Source organism: Hetaerina americana, unplaced genomic scaffold (genome assembly GCF_022747635.1).
Source record: "Hetaerina americana unplaced genomic scaffold, ioHetAmer1.1.p SCAF_1, whole genome shotgun sequence".
NCBI classification, from domain to species: Eukaryota; Metazoa; Arthropoda; class Insecta; order Odonata; family Calopterygidae; genus Hetaerina; species Hetaerina americana.
Genome location: NW_027286069.1, coordinates 63,512,204 through 63,526,125, shown reverse-complemented (window position 1 = coordinate 63,526,125; position 13,922 = coordinate 63,512,204). Strand labels below are relative to the sequence as shown.

The 13,922-nt window shown below is 40.4% G+C and overlaps 1 protein-coding gene across 1 annotated transcript in view; it reads left to right on the top strand.

Moving 5' to 3' along the window:
- homer (protein) overlaps nucleotides 1-13,922 on the top strand; it is a 338,645-nt gene that overhangs the window by 308,087 nt on the left and 16,636 nt on the right. The window contains exons 3-5 of the mRNA XM_071590608.1: nucleotides 4,390-4,521; nucleotides 11,243-11,737; nucleotides 13,574-13,752. Coding sequence (XP_071446709.1) covers nucleotides 4,390-4,521; nucleotides 11,243-11,737; nucleotides 13,574-13,752 — 806 coding nt within the window. The remainder of the gene's footprint in view (nucleotides 1-4,389; nucleotides 4,522-11,242; nucleotides 11,738-13,573; nucleotides 13,753-13,922) is intronic.

Below are 13,922 nucleotides of genomic sequence, written 5' to 3'. Positions count from 1 at the left end.
GTCTGCCTATCTCAGGCGTTGAAATGCGCCTTCAGCACTCATCTCAGAAACTGGGGAACCGAGCATACTTATCATGTTTAACTTTCTCAGACTGTCCTTCCTTTCTACCAGTACCATGTGTATACTCTGAGGAGCGATGCTAAGGCAAAAGATATACCCTCGCAATATCTGGTGTCATTTTCAAATTTAGCTGTTAGTATAATAGTGTAAAATTTCAAACTACTTCGTTCTTAAAGTTCCTCTTGTTCTTGTACTTATAGCTAAACTCGTTCATCATGATCTCTTACCACCTGCCTTTTACGCTCTTCATACTTAGCATATGGAAAACGGTACATGTTTTATGTTATAAACTAAAGTATATTGTTTTCTGTTATGCATCATATTTGATAATTCACTCAAAATGCCACGCATTGAGAAACTTTCAGCTTTGAACTGAACTTAAATAAACTTTCAACTGTGACAATCGCTCAGTTAAGGAAAAGGACCTCCTATTAACATAATTTCAAATATTCCTCCTGTATATATATTCCTCGTATATACAGGGTCGCACCCAAAAGTGGTAGGACTGATTTTTTTACAAGAATTTTATTGACGATATACTTACATCGACTTAATAATCTTCTAAGTATGCTCCTTGAGCTGCTACACACTTAGTATAACGTTGCTCCCATTCCCCGTACGCCCGCTGGAAACTTTCTTTGGGGATGCTGTTGATGACCCTCGTCGAAGCCTCTTGAACGGCCTTTATCGAGTCAAAACGTCGTCCCTTGAGCTGTCTTTTCATCAGGGGGAAGAAGAAGAAGTCCGGTGGTGCCAGATCGGGAGAATAGGGCGGGTGCGGCAACGTGGCAACGCCGTATTTGGCCGTTGCCTGTTGGTCGACACTCAGAATTTTCGGCACCATCTTGGTGGCGCACACCTTGCACATGGCCAAATCCTGTGAAATAATGCGTTGGACGTTGGATGCAGACAGACCCAAATGGTCTGCAATTTCTTCACTGGTTAAGCGTCGGTCTGTGTTCAGCAGTGTCCTCACTCTGTCCACATTCGTGTCGGTTCTTGCCGTCGACGGCCGTCCGGAGCGATGGTTGTCTTCAACGAGCTCCCTACCCTCTTTAAACAACTTGTGCCACTCAAATACTGTGGAACGGCTTAAGGCAGTGTTGCCATAAGCCTGCTTGATCATATCGAGGGTCTCAGTTGCTGTCTTCCCGAGTTTCGTACAAGACTTCACGGAATAACGTTGCTCTAAATTCAGATTCATTTTGTTTTTCGACGCGGACAAAAAACTTGCTTCACTAAAAACGGCGTCCTCACTCAACGACAGCCCGCAGGCGACTGAGGTTGGTGTTGGTCTGTTGCTAAGAGCCCCCTCCACCTTGCCCTTCCAGGCAGTCCCCCCTCCACCAGAGAAAATCAGTCCTACCACTTTTGGGTGCGACCCTGTATATCACGAAATTATGTTGTTTAAAAATGATCAAGGGGGACGTTTCTTTTTTATTTTCTGCTGTCGTTACTCTCCAACACTATTCGACGGTTGTCGACCTTGCATTCAAGGTTATCCTCCACACTACGGCCCCATCTCCCTTTCTCCTCTCCCCCTCTACCCTCCATTCCTCTCTAACTTTCCCCGCTACGCCTTGCAAAAATGCACATTCCCTTGTTTCTTTGAAACCCGTGCAAACTTTCAATTTTTCTATTTTTGCCAAAATGTGTAATATCTGCGTATTATTCATTTTTAGGTTTATATATTAATTTATCAAATTAAATATTTAAAAAATGTGAGCCCCTGATGAAATCGTCGACAGTACACAGATAGCATAAGTCTTGCGTCGTTATGAGTTGTGATGAAGATGAGGAGAGAGGAAGGGCGAGGAGAAATGGGAAAGGTGGGAGGATTGGTAGACTCGTGAAGGTTGAATGGAAAGGTGGTAAAGTAAATTAGGAACAATCTTGGTATCGGAAAGCTAATATTTTGTTATCATTCAAAATTAAGGATTGACGAACATTTTTGGAAAGAAAAGTTAGAAGATGATTTTTTGCTCTACAAAACTGCCATACGAAAACCAGTCGTTAGTAAATGCTTGTTAAAGACTGGGTTCAGTCAAAATATTTCCAGAACTTGCACTGTAAAAAAATACTTTTTTATGCGCATTTTAAGTTAACTTTATGAATTTTATTGTTAAAATTTGGATGACGGAGGGAGTAGTGAAATAACCCTCTGTAAAGCTTCATTTTCGGACAATCGACTGAACAAAATCTCACATGCCACGAATGTCAAATATTTGCTACCTTGAATGCTTCATATGAAGCATTATTTTTCTCAAATTATTAGTTTTGGGTTATTATAATAAAATCATCACAGTGAAATTCATATGTTTGGTCTAACATGATCAGGAAAATGATAAAACGTGCCCGAAGAACCTCGAAATTATTCACATCCAAATACCTTGAAATCGATTTATTTCGTGTACGCTTTCCTAAGTTCCCTATCGCTTTCGTGAGTAAGTTCACAGTAGTTTTTCTAATAGCAATGCTCTAATTGTATCGTTTAACATTTTCCATCGTTTTGTGCAAATTTTAATGTACAATGACCATTAAAAGCAGGAAGTTTTACGCCAGAGTGATGTGTGCAGTGCGGTGAGTCTGGTAGCACTGTCTCAGAAGCGTGCTCACAACCATGCTGAAAGAAAAGTATCATCTTTTAAATTTTATTCCTTCGGATGTCCAACTTCAAGATTGCAGCCCTTTTTATAGAAAATAAGTTGAATATTATGATAATATTTTTTTTTATTTAGAGATGGATTTTTAGTGTAAAATTTTTATTTAGTTTGATAGCTGAAATATACAATTACGCATCCGGAATCACAACATGTTTACCATTGGATGGATTAATTTAAATATTTTAAAACGAGCGATCATATATATACGGCAGTAAAAGTAGCCTACTGTAAAATGTTATACTAAATTGATGAGGACCCGGGAATTTTCCTATTCTTCTGTAAATTTAGATCCTCTTGAATCCCCAACTAACTGTGAAGTAAAATAAAAGTGGACCCAGGAAACCATTGGTCAAGTGGGTCCAAAAATTAAAATTATTAATAAACTTTTAGTACTAAGAGTCTGAGAAAAATATAATTATATGTTGTTATTGTAAATGTAAGGCCACGAAGTTAACAAAAATAATGAAAATACACGTTTTTCTTTGTCTGATTTGACAGGGAATGACGCAACAGAAGGATGGTACGTAGATTATCCTCCAAGTATTAGTCATTCACATTCGCGGGGACTTACTCTGTTTATTAAATGTAATATACTCGTATGTTGTAGTTTTTGTGAATTGTCTATGATATTGCACAGACAGGAAGAAATCGAGTCTAGAATATCAATTTTTTCATGCTTTTCAGTCGAATTTCAGTCATTTTGTAAAACTTTTATGTTTAACATTGTACTGGCAGTTTAAATATCAATTTTTTATTGAATTATATACTGGCGTCAATGCGCTACTTGTGCTTACATGTCGAGTTACGTACAATGAACATTCTTTTCATGCCAATTTAAATCTTTTTCCCGGGGTATTTTATTTTAAAGGGATGATTCCACATCCAGTAGTTGTGACCACATTGTCTTACTCCAATCAGATAGGCATTTATACTTTTCAAGTTTTGCGCGCCGAGAAAACTAATGTTTAGACCTTCCCAAAAAATATTAAATACTTTGCATCTTATCGTCCAACAGTTCCTGTTTGATTTTCGTCGCAATAATCAGTTCTGAAATAGCATATTTGGAATCTGGTCCTTTGCGTTGGAAATACTTCCTGTGCTAGAGTATATTTCGCGTCACGTTTCTCGCATCCTGATAAAAATCTACCCACGTGCCGTTTTGGTCATGCGCCCTTCTTCCGTTGATTACTTCCTGGACGCGTTCCTCGCTTTCACGCGTCGCCTGCGTCGTATTGTGCCAAAATGGGTCAGAGGTGAGCGAGCTCGCGCTGTGGAACCATTCCATTCTTCTGTCCAGCGTCCACTTCTTTTCCTCTCCTGCTCCCAACCAGTCAGTGCCCCCAGCCCCGCCCTCTTCAACCCCCTCAAGCCGTCATTCACCCGAATCACTCTAATTCACTTCCCTCCTTCCACACCTTCGCACTCAATTGCCATCGGAAGAATTCGTCGCGTGGTCGGAGTTGAAAAGGGGTTGGCATGAGCGGGAGCATACGCGCGTCTTCGTCGTTCCCCATTCTCCCCGCCCTACACGATTAAAAATACTTGTTTTTACTACATATGTGGCTTTCCACTTGCGACTTCAATCCGTACTTCAACTCTAGTAGTCGTTTGCTTGCACGGCACATTCTTTTTCTGTTTTCAACGAGCTCTTTTTTTCTTGTTCCAGGCGGTGATCAACAGTACCATTACGCCCAGTATGACTTTCACAAAGACGTCACAGAAGTTCGGTCAATGGTCTGACGTAAGAGCGAATACCGTCTACGGCCTTGGATTTTCTTCAGAAGGAGAATTGAACAAGGTGAGTGATGGAAGGGAAAATTTGAAGGTAATTACATTAACGCTCTCTCTTTCACTTTTATAATTAGAGAAGCAAGAAAATAAATTCATTCGAACCTGAGAAATTTCGAGCACGTTTCACATTCATATGCTGTGCCGGTATATTTTCATTGAGGTTCTCCTTCCCAATTTCAATGCTGTTTGCACAACAGTGACGTCCAGTGTTACTACCTCACTCTCATCCTGCCCAAATGCTGGCATCCTGGTGTGAACAAAACCCCCAATCGGATATTTAGAGTTTACCAATTAATTATTTATTTACTTTATTGGGGCGAGCGTGATACCTTATAATCCCTTCTTCCACCTTGCCCCTAAGTATTATATTAAGGACACTTACAAACACCCAAGTCCTAGGTGGAGAAAAACCTACCTAGGCGGGAATCGACGACACGACCTTTTGGTTTGGCATGCGATTACACTACCCCGCCTCCACTGGCGCCCGCGGTATTCATTGGTGAATAATGAATATCCATTGAGTTAACTTCATAATAATCGCCTCACATCCAATTAATAATATTTTTTCATTGCACTGTTTATCTTTCATTTTTGCATTTTAAATCTTCTCATTTTTTCATTAATATTTGTATCCAAGTTCTTTGACGGCCCTAATTTCCCTTCACTGTGAACTTTTTAATTTTCTTTCAGCTAATGCACGTATCTACGGAATCATCACATTTACGGTAATCGCCATATCATCGGAAACCTGATAACCCCATTTTATTTTGTCGTCTCTTTCAGAAGGAATATATTTAAACTTGCGATTACTTAGGGGGGGGGCATTTATTGAAAGAATTGTGCTCACCTGTCATTACTGCGTTGCTTCATGAAAAACCCCACGCATGCATTAGGAATTTTTCTGTATGGCTGACGTTTTTTTGAATTAATAAACTTTGCTGTTCCGAGAAAAAGGGAGGGTCAATTCCACTGCGCATTTTTTATTAACGATGTGAAATCGTGATTTCTCCTGTATTCCACACGATGAGGTGATTTATTAATTTTTGCCTACCTTTTGACCGAATGACCTCGCACCTTCCCAGGATTACGCTCCAAAAGAACACTTACTCCCCAAAAAATTCAGCAAGTTAACTCCAATGCGTTCAAATGCAAAAATCTAGTCAAAATCACGCGATTTGTTTCAGCATGCTACCCTTTATCACTCCAGCATTCCCACAGAAGTATTTTTTTCATCTGCTGCCGTGTCTCTCCAAACGTTTTTGTGCATAATTATTAAAGCTTATGACCTGGTTGTTCCTTCTATCCATTGGCTCTCATCCCGTTCTCCCATCATCCCTGTTAAAAAAAACCGAATACATTTCTTCAATTTTCATTTTAATTAATAACAGTGGAAAGTTCGTTGCCACCTCTGAGCGTGATTAACTCTCAAGTTTATTATTTTTCTGGAAATAAAATCTCCCTGGAAAAGTTGACAACTCGCAAAAAAATTATTCCTCCCAATCTCTCCGTGCTAATTGCTCCTTGTTCGTATTTCGTTTCACGTTTGTCCCATTTAGTGCCTCCTTCACTCTTTCCTGTCCTATTTAGGCTCTAGTTTTTTTCTAGAATAAAAATTTAAATGTAACTTTCAATTTTTTGCTTAAATGAAAATATTAGCTTTGTTGTATTCGACATGATATTTTATTCAAGCGATCTAGGTTTCGCCAGTTAGCAGAATGACCAGAATCAGCGCCTGTATTCATTCCATAAAGCGACAGCGGGCACCAATTGTATCAACTCCTTTTGTCTCAGTTGGCTATGAATTTTTCCCCTGAGTGCCATTTCGGGTTTCTCTAACTAATATAGTGGGTTTTCTAAAATTTAGCAATATTTTAATCATATTGAGAATATAAATTGTTTTGTAAAATTGCTTTGCAGCCCAAATCCAATCACCAAGAGATTGGTGATTGGATTGGAGCTGCAATTGCTGCAAAATCCTCATGTCATTAACAACACATTCTCAATCAATAAAAAAAAACAAAATTAAGCTGCTACATACTAAGTTAATGAGAGCAAATGCGTAGACAGTGCCATCACACATGGCCCAGCATCACATCATATGGAACAACGAACCGTCCAACGTTACGCCCCCTCTAAAAGCACTCACTGCCAGACGTGACACCCTTTCCCAGTCTTAATTCTCACGCCGTCCACATTCTTACAAACGATTCTCACACAAAGGTTTCAGTTTAAACTTTTTAACTTAAGTTTATTGCTCAGTCCTTTGTTCAGGGCCTACCATACACCCATTCTTAAAACTCCTAACGCTTGATAGAAAGAGCTCGGATATCTATTCTGGTAGCTGGTTCCATTTAACAATATAGTACTTCTATTTAACGATGAAAACTTCTTTGTATATTTTGTGTTCTTAATTTATAACTGTGGTCCCTTAAAACTTATTTTTTATATTTCCTTCCTTAAATATGCCCTAACTTCGTCATTTTGAAATATTCTATGCATCTCATCTAATCTTCTCATTTTTTCTTCTATTTTGCAAACATTCCCAGTTCAGAATACCAAACATGTCCGTCACGCTATCTGATCTTTTATGCTAACCATATACATACAATAATTGGCTGCTTTTCCTTGATCTTTTTTATATATACCACCTCATACGAGTACCATACTTTGGGCGAGTATTATCGGATTCTTAAAACTCCTAGAGCGAACCAGAATCTACTCTTTCTTTTGTGGCTACGCTACTTCCTTTTAAAATTCGCATTACTCGATGAAATACTTAGCACTTTATCCTTTTGAACTCCCCACTCAAGTACCCTAGTTAAGTGGACGCCTAAATATTTGCAATTACTGCTAATTGGGATTATACCTCCAAACAGAGTGTAAATATTGTGATGTTCTTTCTTATTATTTGAAAAGTTATATGCATGCTCTTACGTATGTCAATTTTATAACCCATTCGGAGAGGCAATCGATGTCATCTTGGAGTATCATACGGTCGCTTAGTTGCTCAATCCATCTTTGTATGATGTAGTCATAGGCAAAGAGTCTTACTTTGGAATTTAAATTATTCGGTGGATCGTTTACGTTAACTAGAAAACGTATGGCCAAAGAACACTGTATGGTGGAACTCCTTTAACGCTAGCCTCCTTTTTAGAACACCACCCTATTTTCACTTTTTCAATTAAACCGTGAAGAAATATTTTTATCCGTCTAGCTTCTCTCAAGTTCAATGGTCACGGCGCCAAATTTAACAATTAACTATCATGAGGCATTCGGTCGAAATCTGTCGAAAGATCAAAGATCACTGCGTCATCTCCCTTTCCCTAGTCTATTGCGTGGCGTATGTGTTGGCATAATCCTAATGCACTGACTCTCGAAGACTTAGGCCTATTGAATATCGTTGTCAATAAAATGTAATTGATAATTGGATATTTAGGTGGTTGCTACTGTATAGCATACCTCTATGGCCCGTCGTTTTTGATTTACCTAATCTGACAGATTTTGTTATTACATCCTAATGCTGTGGTTTTTTACGAATTTCATCTACTCTACGTTTTTTTTATTTTTCCTTCGTTCTCTTTTTCCATTTCCTTTTTTTCTTTAGCGATTTCGGCTAAAAATCGATCTATCAGTAGTGGGTACGTCAACCATTGAAACTTGGTTCGATATTGGTTAATTGCTTATATTCATTATAACTTTAAGTTAAAATTTATAACTACTCTCGTTTGAGTACATTAATTTTTTTTTTAGACTGACCTAAATAATTATGCAGATCAATACAAAAGGCATATTTCCTAAATCTTACTTTTATTTGTGAAATTGAGGAGCATCTTTAACGTTAACGTACTCTCCTAGTGTCTCAGCCTTTAATGCCGGGCGCGGTTAGTACCCTGAAACCGTGACACGTTCTGCTGTCAATCGCCTCCATCCCATTCCCTCCACCCATTCCCTTCCATACCATTACTTCCATCCCCTCCCTACTCACCCGCTCGTCTCGCACACTTCAACCTTTCTCACTTTCAGACTTCTGTTTTTCCTTACTCACGAATCATTCTCATTGTTCTATATGTAACATATGAAACACTCAATGTATGTGTTGCATTAATGTATTTGAGGAAATGGGTGGACCTAACTAACTATGGCTACATAAAAAATTCTCATCTTTGTGAATGATGGACAGATTATCACTTGATTCATAATTACGCATTACCTTCTAGACATGAATGCTGACCCTAGTATGATCACCTCAAATTTTATAAATGGTGCTAGCAGTCACTACAGAGCAGTAGGAGAGCATGTGTGTACTGGAAACAGCTTTTACACTCCTGGCTTTGGAAATTTCTTCAACTCTTTAGGAAGTAGCATTGCGCATTAGGTTATTTATTTGGTTATTATTATTTAACATTTAAACCTGTGGAATTGCGTATTTCCTTTCCTTGTGGCTCTAATATCTTTCGTGGTAATATGCCTATCACACATTGTTTGCTCATATAAATGCATAACCATTTGCAGTAAAATATTTTTAAAAATAAGGCCTCTGCCTTTTTAAAAATTTCATGGCCTATGATATAGGGTTGTTTTTTGAGAAAAATATCTCCCTATAGGTCTTGCATACTTAACCCTCTTAAACCCTCTGAATGAGGAGTCGTAATGGAAATGTCCGGGTTTAAAAATTTATGGTCTCACGAATTCCAATTTAACCAGCCAACTTTTTGCTGGATGTGCACTTTTCTTGGGAAGACTAATTTTCATCATTAAAACCGATCCCATTCCCGATTTCCGATATGGCAACGGAAGTTAGTGAAGGGTATAATAATGTTCGTTCGAAGGTTTCCGCGGCGATGAGTAGGTGATTTCCACATTTTTCGGGCTGCGTCCGCGTATGTCGTTTAAATGTACAACAGTTTCGCCAAATCCAAATCCAAAAAAGGGCCGAGAAGGAAGAAAAGAAGAGACAAACCACCGCTGTTCCTGACAGAGAGGAAGACTCCAGACCACGTCCGAAGGCTTACGTCACCATCCCCTTCATCGCAGGGACTTCGGAAAGAATCGCGAGGGCTTTAAGGAAACATGATGTGGTGACCAGATTCAACTGCGTCACCAAGATAGCTGACACCCTACCCGGACCCAAGGATGGAATTTCACCGTTAATATCAGAAGGCGTGTACCAAGTGCCATGCTCCTGTGGCAAATGGTACATCGGTGAAACGTGCAGAGCGCTGAAAACACGCATGAGTGAACACCAGAGGGCAACCAAGGCCAAACAGTTTAGAGCATCGGCCATCGCTGAGCACGCCTGGAGTGAACCTGGACACTCTATTCTCTTCGACGACGCTAAAATAATAGCGAAAGAAGGAAAATACTTCCAGAGAATAATCAGAGAGGCCATTGAAATCGTTAAAAGGCCAAAAAATTTTAACAGAGAGGATGGATATCCACTCCACAGTGCGTGGAAACGAATAATTCCGCGCAAATATGAGGACGTTCCCTGATTGGCCAAGAAATTTCCCGGTATTGGCGCCGGATTTTTCCTATATAAGACGGGACAACAAGCTTCTTTTCATCCTTGACCTGAGGACGCCAGCAGGATAGCTGGCGAAACTGTTGTACATTTAAACGACATACGCGGACGCAGCCCGAAAAATGTGGAAATCAAGGGTATAATAATGCTTAGGCGCTTATTGTCGAACATCCATATCCCATGTTAGGATTTAGCCTTCTCGTATTGCCAAAAGTATCGGCACGACGCATTTCGCATTCTCGCCATTCGAGCATCCGGGCTCGTCCGATGGCGTCCTATCCGTTTACACGATGACCATAAACAACGGGAAAGGGGGGGGCGGAAGAGCGTGCATTCTCACTTCCTGGGTTTTGAATGCCTCTCGCCTCGGCCCTCTTCCTCCCTCCCACTTACCTCCATGGCCTAAACACACAATTGCCACGCGTGTGTGCGTGAGGGGAGATGGGAAAGGAAAAGAATTGGGAGGGATTGGATGGACGTATGGAGGAGACGGGGGAGGAAAGACGCGCGTGAGCTTTGTAAGTTTCGGACGGGTGTCGATATAGAGTGTCAGAGCACGCTGGTGTATATTATGTGCTGTCATATTATCACTAAACATGGTTTCACCCTTTAGTAATAGCTCCCACTTTAGCGGTATTCGAGAGCAGGGCGGTGGCGGGGTAGGGAGAATGAGGAGGAGAGGAAGTTATGAGGTATGAGGAGAGGAGGTGAGTAGGGACTGAAGGGAAGGGGGGTTGGGTTGGAATGGGAGGGGAGCGAGATATACGGAGGCGAGAGTGGCGGTGAGAGGAGGTTGAGAGGGGCAGAGGCGAAGCGCTTTATCCGCGATACGGAGAAGAACCTCATTTCGGTGGGCTTCGGGCGAGTTTTGGGTCCCTATAATAGCCCTTCCCTCTTTCTCTCCCGCTCCCTGGCGTCCCTTACACTGCCTCCATCCTTCCTAGGTTCCGATCCGCACTTTCTCACTTCCCCGCAGCATCTCCCTGGCTTATTCTATCAGAGTTTGGAAACCAAAAGGGGCGTAGATTTCTTCTCCCTGAGACCCCCCCTCCCGTTACTCTACGGAGGCAGAGCGAGAGAAGAGAAAATAGGGAGTTGTAGGAGTTTCGAGCACCCCTGGAGGGAGAGAGAGTAACCTCCCGAAAGCTCCCAGCATCTAACTCCCCTCCCTTCTTCTTTCCCTCGCGTGCGTGCGCCCGCTCCGCAGTTCATCGAGAAGTTCCAGGAGGTCAAGGAGGCCACGCGGCAAGTGTCAGCGACCAACAAGGGGACGCCCAACGGGACGTCGGCAGCCGCTTCGGCGGCGACCCCGGTGACCAGCGCCAACGCGTCGCCGATAACGGCCCGCGCCTGCACTGCCTCCCAGCGGCCCCTGGGCGTGGTGCCGCCTCCGACGGCGGGGGTTGCGGCGTCCTCTCCTGCCGCGGCCGCCTCGCCCGGATGCCCCACGGAGCCACTCCTACCAGGAGAGGCGCACCACTTCCACCCACACCACCACCACCACCACGCGCACCTGCACAACAACGGAGCAGAGGCCGGGGGGGGAGGCGGGGGCACGGGGGCCGGGGGGGCAGCTTCTCCGGCACCCACGGGGAACCAGACCGCCGGGGTCGGAGCTGCGAATTCCGTGGCTCCCAACACTGACACGCTGAAGAGCTCAATGGCCGCTCACCAGAGGAGCCAGTCACTGTCAGGGGTGCAGGTGAGTTCTCCCAGGATTATGCATGCATTGCATGCATGAAGCAAAAGTTGAATCAGTAGAAATTTCGCTCATTAGCCTCAGTTTCATTCTGATTTTACGATTCGCCTTCACTCAAAGATTATATGCAAGTCCAAAGGCCACATTTTTTATCAATTTCTAAGATAATCATCGTTCTTGTTTACCACAGTTAATTATGCTAACATTCCATTTCAGTTAACTGTTCAGATGTTTGAAATTTCATGTTATGTATATTCCTTAAATATGCGCGCAATATATATAAATGAAGTGAAAATTTGCCATGGGAGATAAACATAAGTAACAATATTGTATGGTTTTGAAGTGTTTGCTCAAATATATATAGATTTTTGCTAGAGATGGACTCTAATCTTTAGACCATAAATAATCCCAGGAATACTTTTATATTCATTCATTGAAAAAATTTCATCCTATTGGTAATTTGAACTTTTTCGCATCTTCTTTTAAATAAAATAGCAATCAATTTTTAATGTAATAAGATAGTCTTCTCATAACTATTATAACATAAAATAAATGTTCAAAACGTAATGAGTAATGTTATGGACTATAACTTGTAAATCATAATATTACTCCTATTAATCCTTAAGTGGACCCACTTGTTTGATGAATCTTTCAACACACTTAAAAATGACTTTTCCTAGATAACATCATAAAGTGAACCGCAATCCTACTTTAGTTATGGCTTTAAAGTATTATCTTTGTGTAAGCAGTTAAGCCTTTCTTGTAAACAGTAATGATGATAAACCCAGTGTAGACATTCATGATAAGATAAATGAGTTCAAGACTGGTAACCTTATGTCTCTTCATGTTAGGATGAATCATTTATAGTAAAGGGTACAGCCAAACATATGAATGACCTCAGCCATTGAGGCACTCATAAATTTAATGCCATTAAAATTACAAGTACAGCCAAATACAGGATGAGGGTAAAAACTCTTCATTTAGAATTAGCAGTTATCACTTTTTATGTATAGCTAAAAATTCCTCATTTGCTACCTGGAAAATTGCATTTACATGAAATTCACATGGCTTCAATTGGTCCTTTAAAATTAGTGGGTACCCTTTCTTACACATAGCTAGCTGTAATAAATTTATTTGGTGTAAGCAAAGCTGACTTTTAAGCTAGTTTAATCGTTAAAGCCATTATATTTTTGGAAAAATTACTGACATCTCCTGTAAAAAGTTTATTAAAGCCAAACTATCCCTGTCCCTGTCTACCTGTTCAGGGTAGACTTTCATGAAAGTAAAATAGGTTAATATTCCGGTTGATGCTAGACACTCTGTCCAAGGCTTTGATTGTGATTATAATCAAACAATGAATTTTTTCATTCTAGTGTGTTATTAAATATGAACTTTTACTGTGCATAACTGCTGCAGTCATTTGAAAATTAAATGCTGGATATGTACACATGATAAAGCCTAAATGTGTGTGGATTTTGTGTGAAGATTGCTTTACTTGATGTCTTCTTAACAAATCACCATTAGTACTAATTTATTGTAATTGTTAATCTCAGACTAATTACCCAGATTTGATGTAACATGAAGAGTTCAATGCAAATATTTCAGAAGATATCTGCATTGAAAAATGAAATGTGCAACTAAACTTTATACCCAATTCCAGTAATTGTTGGTGATATGTCTTGCAATAATCATATATAGATAATTATAAAAAATACATAAGTAATTTTGTAAATATATAAGTATTTCTAACTCCTGATGAATGGTACTCTTTGAAGTGATGATTTATTTATGGCAGTGATTAATTATTTATTTTATGATCTTCCAAACATTTCTCTTTAGCCTTCGGAAAGCCCTAAGCATCAACCTAAGGGAGCAGCAGGGGCAGCTGCTGCTACTGCTGTTACTGCAGCTGGCGATAAGGCTCCCGCTACAACTCCAGCTCCAAATCTCGTTCCTGGATCTGTTGAAGCTCAACTTAAATATGAGAATGACAGACTAAAGCTTGCCCTAGCCCAAAGGTAATTTTATTAAGTAGAATGATTTGTAGCTTCATTTTTATGTCTATTTACATCTCCAACATAACATATTCTGGATAGGATTTTTTAACATAGAGAACAGAAGAATAGAGAGAGAAAAAAATCACATAGGCTGGCGCAAAATCTGAAAAATCATATTGCTGTCCTAACAC